The following is a 17721-nucleotide window of genomic DNA, read 5'->3' as shown; positions in this document are numbered from 1 at the left end:
ATTATAGAAAAACATAAGCTGCTGTGCAAGGTTTTCTCCTTCTCTGTTTGCAGGAGTGACTGGGGATGGGGTTTTTGGCTCTGGCTCCCTGGGGGCACCTGGGGCTGGAGCATCTCTTGCCCAGAGCAGCTGCGGCTGCCCCTGGATCCCTGGCAGTGCCCAAGGCCAGGTTGGGCATTGCAGTTTGGAGCAGCCTGGGACAGTGGAAGGTGCCCCTGCCCATGGCAGGGGTGGAAGGGGATGAGGAGGATTCACGTCCCTCCCAACCCAAACCATTCCATGATGGTTCCATGATAATGATGGTATTTAGCCGTTCCCTTTTTTGGGTTGTAGAAGAGTTTTGTGATGCCTCCTCTGCTGGGGCTGTCAGGGGTGCTAGGCTGAGCTCTGGGCAGGATTAAGGGTAAAAGTGCTGCCCAGTGCCCATTGGTCCCAGAAATGCAGCAGCTCAGGTGGCTGCAGTGGCAGAAGGATGCAGGTGTGGCCATGGGTGGTCTGGTGGCCAGGGAGCCATGGATTCCCATCCAGGTGAGTTGGAATGCGTGGGGTACAGCTGACAAGGGTTGAAGATGCTGAGGTTTGAGGTGTTGAAACCAGGGAAACAACAAACCCGAGCCGCAGGCTTTGGGTAACCTCCGTTCTCAGTACCTGATATAGAAATGTTTGTGTGCAGAAAAGCAAAACCAAAGGAACAAATTCTGAAGAAATCCTTCCCTGGGAGGGTGGGCAGGCCCTGGCACAGGCTGCCCAGAGCAGCTGGGGCTGCCCCTGGATCCCTGGCAGTGTCCAAGGCCAGGTTGGACAGGGCTTGGAGCAGCCTGGGACAGTGGAAAGTGTCCCTGGCCATGGAACAAAATGAGCTTTGAAGGTCCCTTCCTGCCCAAACCATTCTGTGAACATAAATGTACAAACAGTTATAATAAATAATTCAGTTTGTATTATCCTTTATATACCCCATACAACACTTAAAAACACTTTAAAAATATCTGAAGTCCTTTCAAGAAAGTTATTTTTTCTCAATTCTTTCCTCCCAAGATATAATGCAAATGCCTGTGGGGAAAATATGACTGTAAAAATTTAAATTAATGTAAAATAGAAAAGTAACTGTGAAGAATGACCTAAAATAGCTTTTCAGTGTGGAAAAATACCACTCCTGTGTTACAGGAATAGAAGACAGGGCTGGAAATATCTCAGTTCCAGGATCTGAGAATGCAAAAGTTTGAGAGAAAATTTCATGTTTTGGGGAAAGGAGAGAAATTTCTCGGCTGGGTTCCTTTCAGGCTTCCATTTGATGCCCCAGGCATATTTCAGATTCAGAGGGAGTCCAGGGGAAAATGAATTGGGTTGGAAAAAGCACATGATGGGAGTGCCTTGACAAATTCATTCATGAAAGGTCTCGGTGGTTTGTTACACAAGGAGCAGCACCATGTGTCTGAGGCCTGGGATTGCATTAAACAGGCATTTTGAAGAGCACTGTGAGATCACAGAATCTCACAGGCTGGAAAAGGCCTCCAAGGTCTTCAAGTGCATCCTCAGTACCCAGGGGCTGCTTTTTCCCATCAGCGTTTTATTTGCTCGCATATCTGTGGGATTCCACGTGGATTATGGATCATCATTTCTAGAGATGTGTTTTTCCAGAGCATGACTGCTGTGGGAAGAGTTTTGGGGTCCGTAACCACCACGTGGTGACTCTGAGCTGCCCCCGTGTTGGCCCTGTACATTGTGCATGGGGTGGGAGGAGAAATCACTTGAGAGATGAACAACCCACAGATGAACCCACCCTTTTTAGTTAGATAAAGAGAAAAAATGATTCAATTATCCTTTCTGTGCCTTTCCACATGCATTATCAGAACCTTGGTTGCACATTCCAGAGCTCTTTTTTTTTCCCCCACAACTACAAAAATGGGAATGGAAAAATCATGTGTCTTCCACTATGAGCCCCAATAATAAAATTAAATCTGAGGAACAGATTTTCCTGTAGGACAGAGGTAGGAGGTGAGGAAGAGGCCAAGTGGGATGAAGTTTGTTTGAGAACTTGGAGATGCTCAAAATGCACAACAAGGCTTTGGTAGAACCTCTTTATCAAGGAAATCTTGGTATTAAAACCAAACCCATCTAAAGTTATCATAACTCATCTTTATTTATTTATTTATTGTGACATGTTATACTGAATGGGTTGTTGGCTTGGGTTTTTTAATAAATATATCCAGTAAAATTATTTGAAAGCGAGCCACAGTTGGAAATAATTATTTCCATGAACTAACCTTGTAATAATTTTCCCTCATCAGTAATGGAGAATGCTCTATTGCAGAGCTACTTTTGGACATAAAAGTTTGGGTTGTTGTAAACTGCTTCTTGCCTGGTGTTTCCAAATCCTCTACACTGCAAGAAACGAGGGTGATTACTTGTGTGGCCTCTGAAGGATCCCAAACCTGCAGAGTTCAGTAGGCACATAAGAATGAAATTCTGTTTCTGTTGTAAATTATTTCAAAGAAATATATTCAAGAGAGTTTTTTGGGTTGGAGTTTTTTTGAAAGATATAGACCTCTAACAGGAAGGGAACTGCACAAAAGGTGAGTGTAAATCCCACCAGCCACCCCTGTCCTGTGCCCAGGGGAATGGGGCTGAATCTATGGAAAATGAGATTAATGAGCAGAAGCAGACATGCTCTTGAGATTCAGCACAAGGCACAGCTCTGGAATTGGATAAGAAGAATAATGGTGTTCATGGACATCCTGGTTTTGCACAAATAACTGGTTTTGGCAGGTTATGGTGAAGTTTTGTAACTGCTTTAGTAGCATGTTGTGATTGGAAGTGCTGAAGCTTGGACCAGAATTACTCAGGGATAAGCTCTCATGAGCTGAGGAGCAGCACTGAGGCCCCGAGCAACCTGGTCCAGTGGAAGGTGCCCCTGCCCATGGAATGGGATGAGTTAAAGGTCCCTTCCAACCCAAACCATTCTGTGCTTCTGTGAATGACTTCTGGGTGAGAACTGATTAGGAGTGAGTGTTAACAAGGTGTGTTTGTGTGGGAAAAGTCACCTGGTCAGGTGCAGCCTGGAGCAGGGTCCCTGTGGCAGGGCTGGATCCAACACTCGTTGAAGACACTCGTTAGCTGCTGTCTTCATGTGCTTTTGGAGCAGGTGCCACGTCCTCTCAGGGTGCTCAGCTCACACCAGCTGGGGGCAAAGAAGGTTAAGGGGAAGTGAGGTTCTCAAGAGCCCCCTTGTCCCAGATTTTCAAGGACTAAGGGTTGACTCTGTCATTCGCTCTTGGGGTGTTTGGTTGTTTTCTGTCCTGGGGTGCCCATTGGTCCCTCCAAGTGTTTCACACCCAGCAGAGGTTCTGTGATTCACCTTCGTGTCCTTTGAAGGGATCTTCCTGCAGTGAAGAGAATCCTGTAGAAAAGGGATTAGGGAGGATTAGCTGCTCCAGCCACCCTGTGCTCAAAGGAAGGATCTGGGTCAGGAGGCCGACACGGTCCCTGCCGTGCAGGCTGTGGAATGTGCAGGAGGGAAGCTCAGTTCCTCATCCTGTTCCAGCCTAGAATCATGGAACAGTTTGGGTTGGAAGGGTCCTTAAAGCCCATCCAGTGCCACCCCTGCCATGGGCAGGGACACCTTCCACTATCCCAGGCTGCTCCAAGCCCTGTCCAACCTGGGCCTGGACACTTCCAGGGATGGGGCAGCCACAGCTTCTGAAGGACATGAAACCAGGGACTTGGGTGGGGTAAAGAGTAATCCCAAACTAGCAGAAGATGCTAAACCCAAAAGGTGTAAAAGATCTCATAAAGAAAAGCAAGAATTCTAAACTGAGTTTTTATTTTGTATTTCATTACCTGCTTCCTTTAAAATACAGGATTAAGGCTTCTGGAAAACTAAAATTAGTTCTTGCTACTCAGGGAAAATATAAAGTGATGCCCTAGCAAATTAGTATGTAATTTTGTACATGCATTTTTAGGAGAACAACTTAACCTATAGATTTAAGGAGGATATTTGCTTCCATAGTCATCTCAGACCATTTAAGAAACAGCAAACCACACTGGGCAGATAGCCCAGGAGTGATGAGCTTAGACAGAGTCTCTACTTTTTACCTTTGTTAAAAATTACTGAATAAAACAGACAAATTCAGCAAATTTGTCTTCCTTTACTACCTGTTTACATTGAAATCAATATCTTATAATTCAGTTTATTTATAAATAATTTGTTGTAGGAAAAAGAAGGTGTAGAAACACCAACATTGCTGTAGCTGCTGAGAAAGGCCCTCTGTGCTTTTCCTTCTGCTGGAACAAACACCAGTCCTTGGTTTGGGTGCACTGAGCTAGACTTGGCTAAACTGGAGGTCCTGGAAAATCAGTGGTCGGCTCCTATGGGATACTCTCCAAGTGTGCTGTTGCCAAACTGTCAAGCTGGTACAATTTTATAATTGTTCTGCTGCCTTTCTTAGGCTTTCAAGCCAATTTTAGTAGGTCCAGACCTGTGTCTGTCATGTGTCTGCTGCCCTGCACGAGGGTATCTCATGGACTCACTCAAGCAGCTGCAGTTTTCCTCTCAGTTCAGCTTCCAGATTTCAGATCCAATCACGAGAGCATTTCTTGATGTCTTTCAGTAACCTCCAGCTTAGGTTATTTTCCCCAAGGCAGTGCTGGAGTCACCGTCCCTGGAAGCGTTCAGAAGGTGTGGGGCACTTGGGAACGTGGTTTAGGGGTGGACCTGGCAGTGCTGGGTTAATGGTTGAACTAGATGATATTGGAGGGCTTTCCAACCTTAGAGATTCTGGGATTCTATTCCACAGTTCTATTTGCATTTTGCAATTTCTGAGGAGGAGGAGGAGGACTGCTGGATGCTCACAGTGACCTGGGGTATTGGTAGTGGCCCTGGCCCCATTGTCAAAGCCCTGTGTGGACTTGGCTGCTGTTGGATCAGAGGATTTTGGATGTCTCCAGCCTTAGCTGGAGCAGTGTTTGCACTGCTGAGAGTAGGGAGGTGAAAACTGGCAGTGGTTGAAGTCCCACAGCTGTCACAAAATAACCTCTGCTTTCCCCCAAGAAGTGCCATTCAAGGAGAATCGTGAGGAGCATGGGCGCAGCCTGTCACTGGGGCTGTTGATAGGAATGATTTCCTTGTATTTTTGGGTTGCCTTTGCTTCCTCCCCCTCCCGACTGCATTATTTGATATCCATCACAATCCATAGTCACTTCTAAGCACCGAGTGCTGCATGACTGACATGACAACTCTCTCAGGGTTGACACAAGAGTCATGGGACAGACTTTCATTTTCTCGGGGATGGGCTGTGGAAAGTTTTATGGAACTCTCTGTGAGGCTGGCTCTGATTCAGCCGAGGCTGCGTGCGCACACCTGCCAAGAGAGATCAGCCCGAAAAAGAGATGATTCATCCCTGGCGAGGGGAAGGATCCAGTTGGGGACACAGGATGAGGTTCTGTGACTGACCCACCCTTTCCTCTGATGAGCACTCGGGGGCTGTAAATCTTCCCACAGTGGGCTCCTGGCCCATTCCCAAGCCCTGCTGGAGCTGTTGCACGTTGCGATTTCCTGGGATTTCGGGGCTGGCGCAGCTGCTGTGGTGGTTTAGGAACTGTAATGACAGGCGTGGACACTCTGGGTGCAATAAAGTGACTTGGAAAAAGCACTAAAGTGGTGAACTCCGTGACTTCTGCTCTCTTGGAGCTTGGAGCTAATACTCCATTAAAGGAGCCAGGAATTTCCTTCTGCCTTCTTTACCCTGCTGGGGACATTTATGCACACATTGGCCTGTGCAGTGCCAGTGACCTCTGTGGGCTTCAGGTGCCTTTACCTCAGACTGGGGAATGTTAGATGGGATACTGGGATAAATCCTTCCCTGTGAGCTGGGCAGGCCCTGGCACAGGCTGCCCAGAGAAGCTGTGGCTGCTCCTGGATCCCCGGCAGTGTCCAGGGCCAGGTTGGACAGGGTTTGGAGCAATGTGGGACAGTGGAAGGTGTCCCTGCCCATGGCAGGGGTGGCACTGGATGGATTTACGGTCCCTTCCAACCCAAACCATTCCATTATTTAGTGGTGCTTTTCAGCAAACAAATAAATGAGAAAAGGTCAGTGAGAAGCAAATGATGAATTTCAGTAGCGTGCGTTTTAACCCAATCTGCCAAAATTTAGTTGTGTTGAGCAGCTGGAGGTGTCACCTAATAGTTGTGTAACTTTTTTTCCTTTGATTCCCCTTTTTTTTACTATAGCCACTCTCTAACATATATTTTAAACAGTTCCATCGTGGAGATAAAGTGGAGCAAATATTTGTGTGCCATGAAAATATTTTTCTAATACTTTGCTTAATGTGTTTTGTTGAGCTTTTTTAATAGAAGTTGAGAAAGGAGACAAACATATGCAAGATTTGCTTTGCTGTTTCATTCTTTGCTTGTGGCAAGCCCTGCAGATAGCATGGTTTCTCTGCAGTCCTTTATTTTTCTTTTTTGGAGGGGAATATGCAAATTTCCCCCATAGTTTGTTGCTGGTAATGTGTATCCCCGTGCAAAATCCCAGTATTTTTTGATATAGCTTCTCATGGAGGGATCAGAAGGTCTCAGGCCTGAAGGCAAAGGGATCCCACACATTTCCACCAGCGACTGCAGCTGGTGCTCTGAGTTTTTGACCCTTCCACATTCTCCTGAATCACATAAATAGTTAAATAACTTGTGCAGTGTTTCACTTGGATAAATAAATATTATTTTGTCTCTCTAGATATGTACAATGGAGTCTCTGTAGACTGATTACTAATGTAATGTTTTACTAACAGTTTATCTCCACACAGGTAACACAAGTAGCAAGACAACCGGGTCCTCCTGCCCCATCCCCTTACACTGCACATGAATTAAATAAGGGACACCCAAATCTTGCTGCAACGCCACCGGGACATGCATCGTCCCCTGGGCTCTCACAGGTAAGACCTGGCATTGGAGCAGAGCGTTCCCAGCCTCCCCCTTTCCCTCCTATCCCATTCTCAGCTTCTCTGCTCAGCAAGGAACTGAGTTGTGTTGTCTGTGTCCAGTGAAGAAATAAAGTGAATAAAGGGTGTGGCTTGAACCTTGCAGTGACCTATCAGCAGCACTTAGCTTAGCACACCAATACCATAAATTGGTATTTATAAATTAAATACGAGTTTATTAGGCATTAGTTCCACTTGGACTCTGTAATAGAAACTAAAAACAACTTGAAAAATTAGAGAACATAATCATGGATGAGGACGAATGTGTTTTGCTGTTGGATCAGGCACAGCCTGACTTCCAGGTTTAACACCCTAAAAGTGCCCTGTGTCCTGTCTCAGGGATTTTCCAAGGGGAAATCAAGATGTTGCAGTTTTGTACAAGATGGTGCAGTTCTGTAATTCTAAGAAATGGGTCAGGAAAATGAGTTGCACAAATGATTTCTCATAAAAGAGATGAGACAAAGGGCTGGTTACAGAAAAGTCCAGAACAGGAGATAAATGGGAGTTATAATAAGAGTGGAGAAATAGAGTTTAGTGAGATATGTGGAATAAATTGGTCTCTTTGTAGCCTCTATTAGATAAATATTCTGCAGGGCTGACTTGAGAGTGGAGAAGCTTATCTGAAAAAGAAGGGGGCAAAAGAGGCAGGTAATAGGGTGAGAAAAAAAGGGAAATAAAAGATACTGGGATGGGGAAAGTGGAATGTGTAAGGAATGAGCTGTGAACTAGAGAAAAGCCTGATGTTCCCTCTGCTCTTGATGGATTTATACTTGTGTGGATCGAACAAGAAGGCCTGAGCAGGTCAGCTGTTATGGAGAGTGGTTTTGTTCTGAGGGAGGGGAGCAGGATGGGAGGCGAGGGTGTGTTGGGAATGGGGAAGTGATGGGGAGAGCCTCAGGTGGATCCGAGCCCCCCTGCCAGCCTCTGAAACATTAAACTGCAGCTGACCTTCAGGAGATGCCTGGAAACGGGTCACGGAAGGAACACTTCACCTGAATGATGCACATTCTGGTTGGACATGATGGGCAGAGTGAAACTCGCGGTTGTGTTTGGCAGTGTGCAGATGCTCATCCTCCCTGGGTGGGACGTTAGAGGCTGCAGTGTCTGTGGCAGGCATTGGTGGTGCTGGAGCTGTTCCTGCACTCTAGCTGCAGGGTTGTTGGGAGTAAAGGCTCTGGGCTGAGAACTGAGGCTCACGGAACTGGGAGGGCACAGCAGGGTTGCAGAGCAAACCCTCAGATGCTGCCTGGCTTTTGTCATGGATCCAGACATTCCTTCCTGGTGAACCTCATCAACACATGGAAGCGACTTGTGGCAGGGGAGAGGGGAAGAAGAGAACATTCTGGGCTGCCTCTTTAAATCTATTGTAATCAAGGGATTTCTTTTCTTCCCTTAGTATTTTCCATTGAGTCAGTGCATCCATAGGGAGTGGGCTCTGTGCCAAATCTCCAGCCAGCTGGATAATGCTGCTTTCCTGTCCTGCTGGCTCTTGGAGGTGAGGGTCAGCCTGTGTCCCTGCCATGCTGCTGGAGTGACCTCACAGCCCCGGTGGCAGCTGAGGGCCCTGGGAGCTCCCAGGGTGGCCGTGCTCCCCCTGTGAGGAGCCAGCCCTCGTGTGCTGAGGGACAGGGAGGAGCAGCAAGGCCCAGGGGTACGAGGCAGGTGGAGCTTTGGGGCCCGAGAGGCCTGGGCACTGCAGAGCTTTTCCCCAGGTGATCCCTGCCAAGGTGGGATTCAGCAGCACACGTGCAGCTCCTGCTCGTTCCCAGCTGGTGCTGGGGCTCCCCTCAGGAGCCCTTCCCTTTGGCTGAAGCTGGGGTGGTGATGCCAGGTTGGACAGGGCTTGGAGCAGCCTGGTCTGGTGGAAGCTGTCCCTGCCCATGGCTGGGGGAGAGTTGGAGCAAGCTGATCCAACCCAAATCATTCTGGGGTTCTGTGAAGAGCCAAAATGCTCTTGGTGTCAGCACTTGGGACACCAGTAAGGGGGATTAAAGCCTTACAGAATAACGTGTCCCCAGGGACAGTTTTCTGTACCCCTGAACTATAGAGAGATTTGGGTAAATTTAAATTCTGAATATTTTTCTGTGTATCTCACTTGGACCCCTGTCAGGAGTTGAGTGTCTGTGTTATGGTAAGAAATTCCCAAGCTAAATGGAGATTTGGATGAAAGTTTAACCTGTTCATTGCATCTGTGATTTGTCTCCCCTGGGCTTCAAGGAACAGTGCTTGTGTTAAGAATGAGGTGAGTGGAAGTTTCCTCTTTCCACACCTCTTGTAGTTTGTGAATTTCTATCATGTTTTCATTCATTTGCTTTCTTTTAGAAAGTGATGAGAGAAATTTTTGAGTAATTTTGTCTGATTCTTGGGCACCTTAAATCTTAAATCCTACTGTTTCCTTTTAGAGATAAAGGGACCCAGGCTGATAGGGACTCAGATGAATGTGTTATTATTAATTCCTTTAACAGCAATAAAAAAACACAAATAACTCTATTTTACCCACCCACACTGCGTTGATGATTGAACACTGAACAAAGGTTGTCTTTGCCTTTGTCCAGTCATGCCTAACGTAGCGAGGGGGTGTTTGTGCATAAAAGATAAGGACAAGACCACTTAGTTTGAATTAGAGTCTGATTAAGGGTCATTGATTTCTCCATCAGACTCCTGAGTTAATAAATACTCATCAAAGTGAGTCTTTCCAAGGTAGGGACTGCTCTTGAGGGAGTGAGTGAAAACACTGGTGGGTGTTTTAGGCTTTGGATGTCATTTGGTCCTAAATGGAGTTTGGGCAGAGGTAGAATGTGTGTCACTGCTGGTGGGGCAGATTGCTCTGAGTGCTCAGCAGAGTCTCTCCTTGCTGTTACCCAGGTGGGATCTCAGCATCTCCTCAGGCTCTAGAGTTTCTTCAAGAGGGGATCTCACAGAACCAGGGAATGTCCTGAGCTGGAAGGGACCCACAGGATCAGAGTCCGACCCCTGGCCCTGCACAGACACCCAACAATCCCAGCCTGTCCAAAGGCTCCTGGAGCTCTGGCAGCCTCGGGGCTGGGACCATTCCCTGGGGAGCCTGGGCAGTGCCCAGCACCCTCTGGGGAAGAACCTTTCCTGATCTCCAGCCCCAACCCCCTGGCCCAGCTCCAGCCCTTCCCTGGGTCCTGTCCCTGCTCACAGGCAGAGATCGGAGCTGCAGCCTCCAGTGAGGGCTCCCCTCTGGCTCCTCTGCTCCAGGCTGACCACACCAAGTGCTCTCAGCTGCTCCTGGTGTGGCCCCTCCAGACCCTTCACCCTCACCCTTGGCAGAAGCCATGCTCCAAAGGAGAAGGAGGGTTAACAAATGATTTGGTTCTACCAGTGATCCCTCGCTGTCCTGGCTGCTCCAGAGCTGCCTGTCCCAGCACGTCTGGGGGCTGGGAGATGCAGTAATATCTTGAATTCTAGTAAGTGGTAAAAGGAATTGCTGTCCTTTCCTGGAGCTCCAGGAGCTGGAGCAGCTCACTGTAAGTTTGTGTGTGATTTGTGCGGAATGGTCTGAAAGGGAGAGTTTGGGATCAGGGAATGTATGGGGTATTTAACCTGAGAAGTCAGGTGCAAGTGAACGTTGTACCTTTGGTTTCCTTTAGCTTTACCTAAACAGACAGAAGCAGCTGGTTCTGCGGTGCTGTGGCTGGGTGGCCCTTTCTCTTCCTCCGCCACCTGATGTAGCCAAAACAAGAGCATGGCTCCCTGCTCCACCTCCTCTGAGGCTTTCCCGACGGACACCCTCTGGCACTTTGCTGCCCTTCAGGATTAGTTTGTGCAGCACAGTGAGGAGGCCTTGGCAGCAATGCGGAGCAGTCCCACACCCCCGTCTTTGCAGCAACAGGCAGCATCTCTGCTTCCCAAATTCCAGGGCCTTGAAGTCATAGTGCTGCTCTCGGGAATGTGCTGAGCTCTGGCGCAGGGGAATGCGCAGCACATGCTGCTGCAGTGATGTTATGGCCAGATGTGGCCCCAAGTACATAAAATTTCATATTCCTGTTGGGTTTTGCGTGTTTTTCCCTCGTTCCGACAGGGAGAGGCGGGGCACGGCCCCTCTGACTCCTCTCCTGGCTTGAGGCTGCAGAAGGGGCTGGTTTGACTCAATTCCCTTTCTCAGTGTGTGGAGGAAAGGAGAAGCCATTGGAAAAGGGGCAGAGCAGCTCCTCCTTGCATGTGGCTCCCGGAGCAGGTTGTGCAGAGCTCAGGTAGGGCCTGGACTGACAGTCAGGCACCATCCCCTGATGGATGGAGAATCCAGAGCAGGCTGAGAGCATTCCCAGGGCCCCTAACAGAGAGCAGCTGAAGTGCTGTAAATCTGCCCCATTGCAGTGCCTTACACTGAGGGATTGGGCAGCCATGGTAGGATGGGATAACAGGAAAGCAGATCACTTCCAGAGCAGCTGGCTTGGGAGCAGCAGGAAAGAGCTTCCCTCTGTCCATGGAGTGAACAGAGGAGGAGAGGGCTCCTCCAGAGGCAGTGTGCAGAGCTTGGGGCACCAGGAGAAGGCAGATTCATCCCCCTCGTGACCTGGGGGTGTTTTGGAGGATCCCAAGGAACAAGTGCAGTGGGTTCTGACATGTGAGGGTGAATGGTTTGGAAAAGACTCTTGGCTTTCTCTGCCTCAGCTTTAGAACTGCAGGCTCCAGTGGGATGCTGAGGGATTCTCTTAGTCCAGGCCCACAGTTTGGAAGCATCAAGCAACCATGCTTGGAAGAAATTGCCAGGAATTTCCTCTGTAATCAGAGATAGCTTCAGCTCTCATTAAGAACACGCTGTGCACTGAGCAGATTGGTGCTGCCTGCCCACGGCTGCCTCTTGGGATGGGCTGGGACGCTGGAGCTCTAGGGAGCAGAGGATCCCACAGCACTGATGGGGACCTTCCTCTGGAGCTGCTGTAGTTGTGGACATCCCTCACCTGCTCCTGAAAAGGTCGAGATACACCCGAGTGAACAAAAATGCAGGAGGGCTCCATTCTCTGGATCTTGGTGCACGGAGACCTTGACTTTTAGGTGGCTGATTTAAATCCAGAACAGATTGCACCAGCTGAAACTTGTTACCATCTGGTTTTGTGCCTGAAGTGAAGAGTTTTGTGGTCTCATTCTGCTCCTCAAAAATGTCACCATCATTGAATTAGTGTTTGTAATAGCAGGGAGACATTCCTTAGTACCTTCAGGTCTGGGAATGTGTGCCAGGAAGCAAGTCTGCCTGCCATCTGTGGCATGTTTATTAGGCAATCCCCAAGCCCCTCTTTTATGATCTTGGATCCTTTCTACAGGAGCTGGAATAATCCTGTTAGAACCATGATGTTTATTCACTGCTTCCATCTTCTGCAGCCCAATTTGAGATGCTTTTAATAAAAGGATGTTTATTAAGGGATTGGAACAGAAGGAGGGATGTAATTTAATTGTAACCTCACCCATTGGTGCCCTGGGGTCAGTCAGGTGCCCTGGGACGTGGGGAGTGTTACTCCTTGTTCTCTCCTCGTGTTGGAGGCAGCTGCCTTTGGAGTGTGTTTGCTGCACATTAAACTCATCGTCCCCCTGGTGACCAGGGACAGGACCTCAGGGAAGGGCTGGAGCTGTGTCATTATGGAGATCAGGAAAGGTTCTTCCCCAGAGGGTGCTGGGCACTGCCCAGGCTCCCCAGGGAATGGTCCCAGCCCCGAGGCTGCCAGAGCTCCAGGAGCCTTTGGACAGGCTGGGATTGTTGGGGTGTCTGTGCAGGGCCAGGGGTCGGACTCTGATCCTGTGGGTCCCTTCCAGATTGATGATTCCCATTATTTGGGTCCACATGTGCTTTGCTAGAAGGAAATAGTCAGCATAAAATCAGATAATAAACTTCCACTGCTCCTGGGACATGAGGGGCTCCCAGTTTTATTGTCTCATTCAGATAAACTCCCTGTCCATCATTTTCTGTGTTCAGGAGCAGCGCTGTGGATCCCTTGATCTGAGTTGATCTCTAAGCTTTGCAGGGAGCTCTTCCCCCAGAGAACTTCTCTGTGTAGGAACCTCCTTGTTCTGTGTAAGGAGCCAATTCCCTGCTGGTTAAACCTGCCTGCAGTCCCATAACGTTTATGGTTGTCAGTCAGGGAGTTTATTTGTGATGCAGACACAGAACGAAAGATTAAACTCTCCTTGTATAAATGAAGAAGTTGGTGCTGGACCAGCTGAGGGAAAATGTTGCCTGTTTGTGCTGCTCGTCCAAGCAGCAGATTCCAGTTTCTTGGATCTGCTGTCCATTCCAGACAATGAGAATAAGGCAGATTTAAACAGCTCAACTCCTGATGGTGTTTTGTGAACAATAAACCTACCTAAATAACCAGATTAATATGTAGTAATGGATTTTTTCTGACCAGTCAAGAGTTTGACCTCTTTTTCTTCTCACTTCTTTCCTTGTGCTTCCTTCTGTACATCCGGGTCAGGCTTCATCCCAGCACATTTCCAATACATTTTGCAAATTCCAGGCTTGCAGGAATCTGTGACTGCAGGTGGAGATTTGAAACTGTGAGTTATTTAATGGCTGATAAATCCAGAAGTGTAATCTTCTTTTGGCCTTTGTGTTCAAGACCTGCTGGAAGTGCAGCTGAACCCTTTGGTTTGTAATAGGATTAGGAGGTTTTTGATTGGGTTAATAATGCTGGGAATATTTCCTCTGAGAATGTATTTCATTATTTTTGGTTCATTACTGTGCTTTTTAACTCATTAAGTTAAGTCTGGGCAAATCTGGCTGGAAACATCAAACATGTCTTGTGTTTCAGTGCCTTTGGGCTTCAGGGGGCTTTTGTGTGGGGATGCTGGGCTTCATGGGAGTCTTCTAATCTGGGAGAGCATCCGGGTGCACGAGCTGCAGGAAGGGACAGTTGGGAAGGCATAATGTAGCTTCAAATGCTGATTAACATTATTTATTTTAATTATTTAACCTTAGAAGCAGTTGGCTTTCATAGGAGGAATGTATGAATTAATTTCAACGTAGGAGGGATGTATAAATTAGTTTTAGTATTTGTGCACTCAAGAAGGACAGAAAGAGCCTTTAATTATTTTTTTTTTCTAGCGAGGAAAGGAAAGAAAGGAAGATCCATTACAATTTTATCATATATGTTTGCAAGGAAAAGATTACAGCACAAATACTGAGCCTAGTTGGGACTAGGTCTGGCTTTAGACCCATCCCTCATCTGCCTCATAGAATCCTATCATAGAATCCCAGGATGGTTTGAGTTGAGAAAGGATTTTAATCTCATCCAGCCCCACCTCTGCCGGGGGCAGGGACACATTCCACTGTCCCAGGCTGCTCCAAGCCCTGTCCAGCCTGGCCTTGGGCACCTCCAGGGATGCAGGGGCAGCCCCAGCTGCTCTGGGCAGCCTGTGCCAGGGCCTTACACCCTCCCAGGGAAGGATTCCATTCCAATACCCCATCTATCCCCACCCTCTGGCAGTGGGAAGCCATTCCCTTGTCCTGGCACTGTAAAGAATTCCTGCTGTGAGAGGTGTGTTTAATCCTTCTCCAGGCGGTCTGGTTTGCCCAGTGGGGAGAGAAGTGTTTTTCTACTGCTGCTTGAGCTTTTCCTCTCCTCTGGTGTAGCCGTGACCTGGCTCTGAGTGTTCCCTGGCCCTTCCACCCTGGGCAGGCACGGGGGTTTGGAAGGGAAAGCTCTCTGTGGGTGTCTTGGCCACACGGCACATCCTGGCTGCTGCGCGAGCGGAAGCGGCTTTGTTTGGCCTGTCAGATTATTGGGAATCAAAGGCACTTCTAAACTTGCCAGTAACTTGGTTTGGGGTGGAATAAAACAGCATTTTCAATAGAAAATCGAACTTCTCTGTAGCTGTTTAAAAATTCTTCAGATCCCTTTCTTCCATGTGTATTTTCTGTTCTCATAGTCACATGCCCTGGACTTTATTTTGGTGCTTTTCAGACTTAGCCACTTGTTGAGCCACATTTTTATTCATAATATAAAAAACCAAAACAATACGAGGCAATTTGCCATTTACTTGCATTTAATAACTTCAATTCTGAAATTCCTTCTGTAATAGTACCTTCTGTTCCATGCAATTTAATGGATGTTTTCTTGAATGCTCCAGAAAATACGCAGTTTTTAAACAAACACCATGTGTTCTGTAAAGCACCAGAGTCAGCATAAAAGTCAGGGCTTTACACAGTCTGTGTTTTGTGAGCACAGAGGGCATAAAATATCCCTGCAGCCAGAGAAACCAGGGAGATGGAGCCCTGGATATCCTGGAGTCCACTGTTAGCTGTGGTGTCAGACTGGGAAATAGAGGAATAACCTCTGGAGCCATTTAACCTGCAGCAGGGATAGCCACGTTCCAGAGGTGAAGCTTTGAATCCATAACCAGCCTGGTTCTCCTGCCAGCTGAGCCCTCACTCTGCTGCTTTCCATTGAACCAACAGAGATATTGGAGCCATAATTCCACTCCCTGCAGCCTGGAAGGCTGTGCCCGTGTTCTCCACATATCCCTTCTTATGGTGTCATTAGAAACCCATAATTTATTAGCTTGTTTTAACTTTGTGCACATTCAGGCACTTTATATGTAGGGTATTTCTGGGCTTCAGTGGAATTCAGTAAAACTTTGATATTTTATCTGATTGCTGCCCTCACACAGGTGAAGGTTGGAAGAGACCTAGGATCATCAGGTCCAGGTGCCTGCTCTGAGCTGGGTCAGCTGGAGAGATAACTGTGGGCCACCTCCCCTTGGGTTCTGAGTGTCTCCAAGGATGACAGCATCCTCTGAGATATCACATGACACATTTTTGGAGCTTCTTGTTGGCTTTTGGAAGAAAATAGGAGGAAAGCTGCAAAGCCACTGATGCTGTTTTGATGTGGAATAGGGTCTTGGCTGCTTGGGGTTGTGTTCCTAGGAACAAGTACTTGTCCTCAAAGTCTATTTTGTTAAAATGAGGCAGTTTTATAGAACAAGTGGAAGGCACTCTGTGAACTCAAGGGTGTTTCTGTAGACAGTTCCAGTTCTGCTTTCAGCAGTTGAGATGGTGGAATTTCTGCCCTCAGCACACACATGCACTCCATATTTTTGAGTACCTTCATTACAGAAAATGCCAATTTACTTAATTACATGATGGTCATTAGCAGACCACCCCAGGCTGCAAGCCAGGTGCTGCAGCCAGGGCAGAGCCTGGCAGTTCAGCCTCAGGAAGGAGCCATGTAAAGCCATAGCAGTGTTTCCAGATGTTGTGGAATGCTTTCCTGCGATGTTATCCGTGGCTTCACATTTTCCTTAGCAGCAGACTCCATGCTGATGAATTTAAAAATGGCTTTGGGAGGAAGCAGCCACCAGCAGGACCCCTGTCCACCCCCATGGCTCAAAATCACTGGTTTGGTCTTGCACTGCAGGTCCTCTGCTGTGTCTGGAGTTCAGCATGGGCTCACGGGCTGGAGCCGTGCCTGGGAAGGGGGAAGAGGATTCTGTCCTCCCTCAGGCTGGGTGTTCTGTTTGCCCTTGCGCTGTGGTGAGGGACACGTACAGCCAGTGGAGCTGAGGAGAAAATCACTGAACCCAGAATAGTTTGGGCTGGAGGGACCTTAAAGCTCATCCAGTCCCACACCTCCCACTGTCCCAGGCTGCTCCAAACCCTGTCCAGCCTGGCCTTGGGCACTGCCCGGGATCCAGGGGCAGCCCCAGCTGCTCTGGGCACCCTGTGCCAGGGCCTTACACCCTCCCAAGGAACAATTCCTAATTCCCAGTATCCCATCCCTCCCTGCCCTCTGGCAGTGGGAAGCCATTCCCTGTGTCCTGTCCCTCCATGCCTTGTCCCCAGTCCCTCTCCAGCTCTCCTGGAGCCCCTTCAAGCCCTGCAAGGGTCTCTGAGTTCTCCCTGGAGCCTTCTCTCGTGCAGGTGAACACCCCCAGCTCTCCCAGCCTGGCTCCAGAGCAGAGGGGCTCCAGCCCTGGAGTGTCTCCATGGGCTCCTCAGGACTCACTCCAAAAAGTCAAGAATGTGCATTTTGTGTATCTGTGGTCCCTGGCACAAACAGTCCCTCTCCAGGGAAGAGCAGATCGTGTTCCTTCACCATCTTCTCTTGGAGACAATCTCGTTATCCACGTTGAAGTAGGAAAAGTGCTGGTAGCTCTGTGGATGTTACTTGGGGCTCAGTTTCCCTGTGCCTTGCTCCTTTGCCCACTCAGATGTGTGAGGTGAAAACATGTAAAGCCATAAAAAAATTGCTACAAATTTGGCTGTGCAGGTAATGATACAGGTGTTGTATCCTGAGACAAACTGCTGCAGAGGAAAAAGGGGAAAGAGAGGAGTAATTCCTCCTGGGTCAGGATATTTATATCCTTTTAAAGGCTGAGCTTAAACACAAAATCCCAGAGTGGTTTTGTTTGGGAGGGACCTTAAAGCTCATCTTGTTCCACCCCCTGCTATGGGCATGGACACCTTCCAGTAAAATGTTAATATTTACCAACTAGAGGAATTCCCTGACAGCTGGGCTTATGGAAAAAGAGGGAATAAACCAGGGTACTTGTCAGGAGAATGGCAGTGGGGATGCCAGCTACTTATTCTCTGCATCTTCTACTTGTCTGCAGTTTGTTAAAGTCCTAAAATCAAGCAAAACACCTGGAGCCAAGTCTTGGCATGTTGAGGAAATAGCTTTAGAAAAAGCCTACGTATTTAAATAAACTCACTGAACAGTCACAGTTCCTGTTTATTATGTGTCTCCACCCAAATCCAAACCTCAAAACTTCCCAGTAAATCCAATGTGC

General features: G+C 48.1%; 1 protein-coding gene across 20 annotated transcripts in view; it reads left to right on the top strand.

The window, feature by feature from the left end:
- EIF4G3 (eukaryotic translation initiation factor 4 gamma 3) overlaps positions 1-17721 on the top strand; it is a 143799-nt gene that overhangs the window by 45138 nt on the left and 80940 nt on the right. For 13 of the 20 annotated variants that reach the window (XR_010993537.1, XR_010993538.1, XM_068171827.1 and 10 more), the window contains exon 3: positions 6784-6927. The exons of 5 other annotated variants lie outside the window; for them this stretch is intronic. Coding sequence is in view for 13 of the 15 variants with exons in the window: in XM_068171827.1 (XP_068027928.1) it covers positions 6784-6927 (144 nt within the window). In the remaining 2 variants the exon portion in view is untranslated. The remainder of the gene's footprint in view (positions 1-6783; positions 6928-17721) is intronic. 2 more of the 20 variants (XM_068171828.1, XM_068171816.1) reach the window with 1 other exon arrangement.

The sequence above is a fragment of the Anomalospiza imberbis genome, chromosome 23, assembly GCF_031753505.1.
Source record: "Anomalospiza imberbis isolate Cuckoo-Finch-1a 21T00152 chromosome 23, ASM3175350v1, whole genome shotgun sequence".
Lineage (NCBI taxonomy): Eukaryota > Metazoa > Chordata > Aves > Passeriformes > Viduidae > Anomalospiza > Anomalospiza imberbis.
This window is presented reverse-complemented; position numbering and strand designations above follow the sequence as displayed.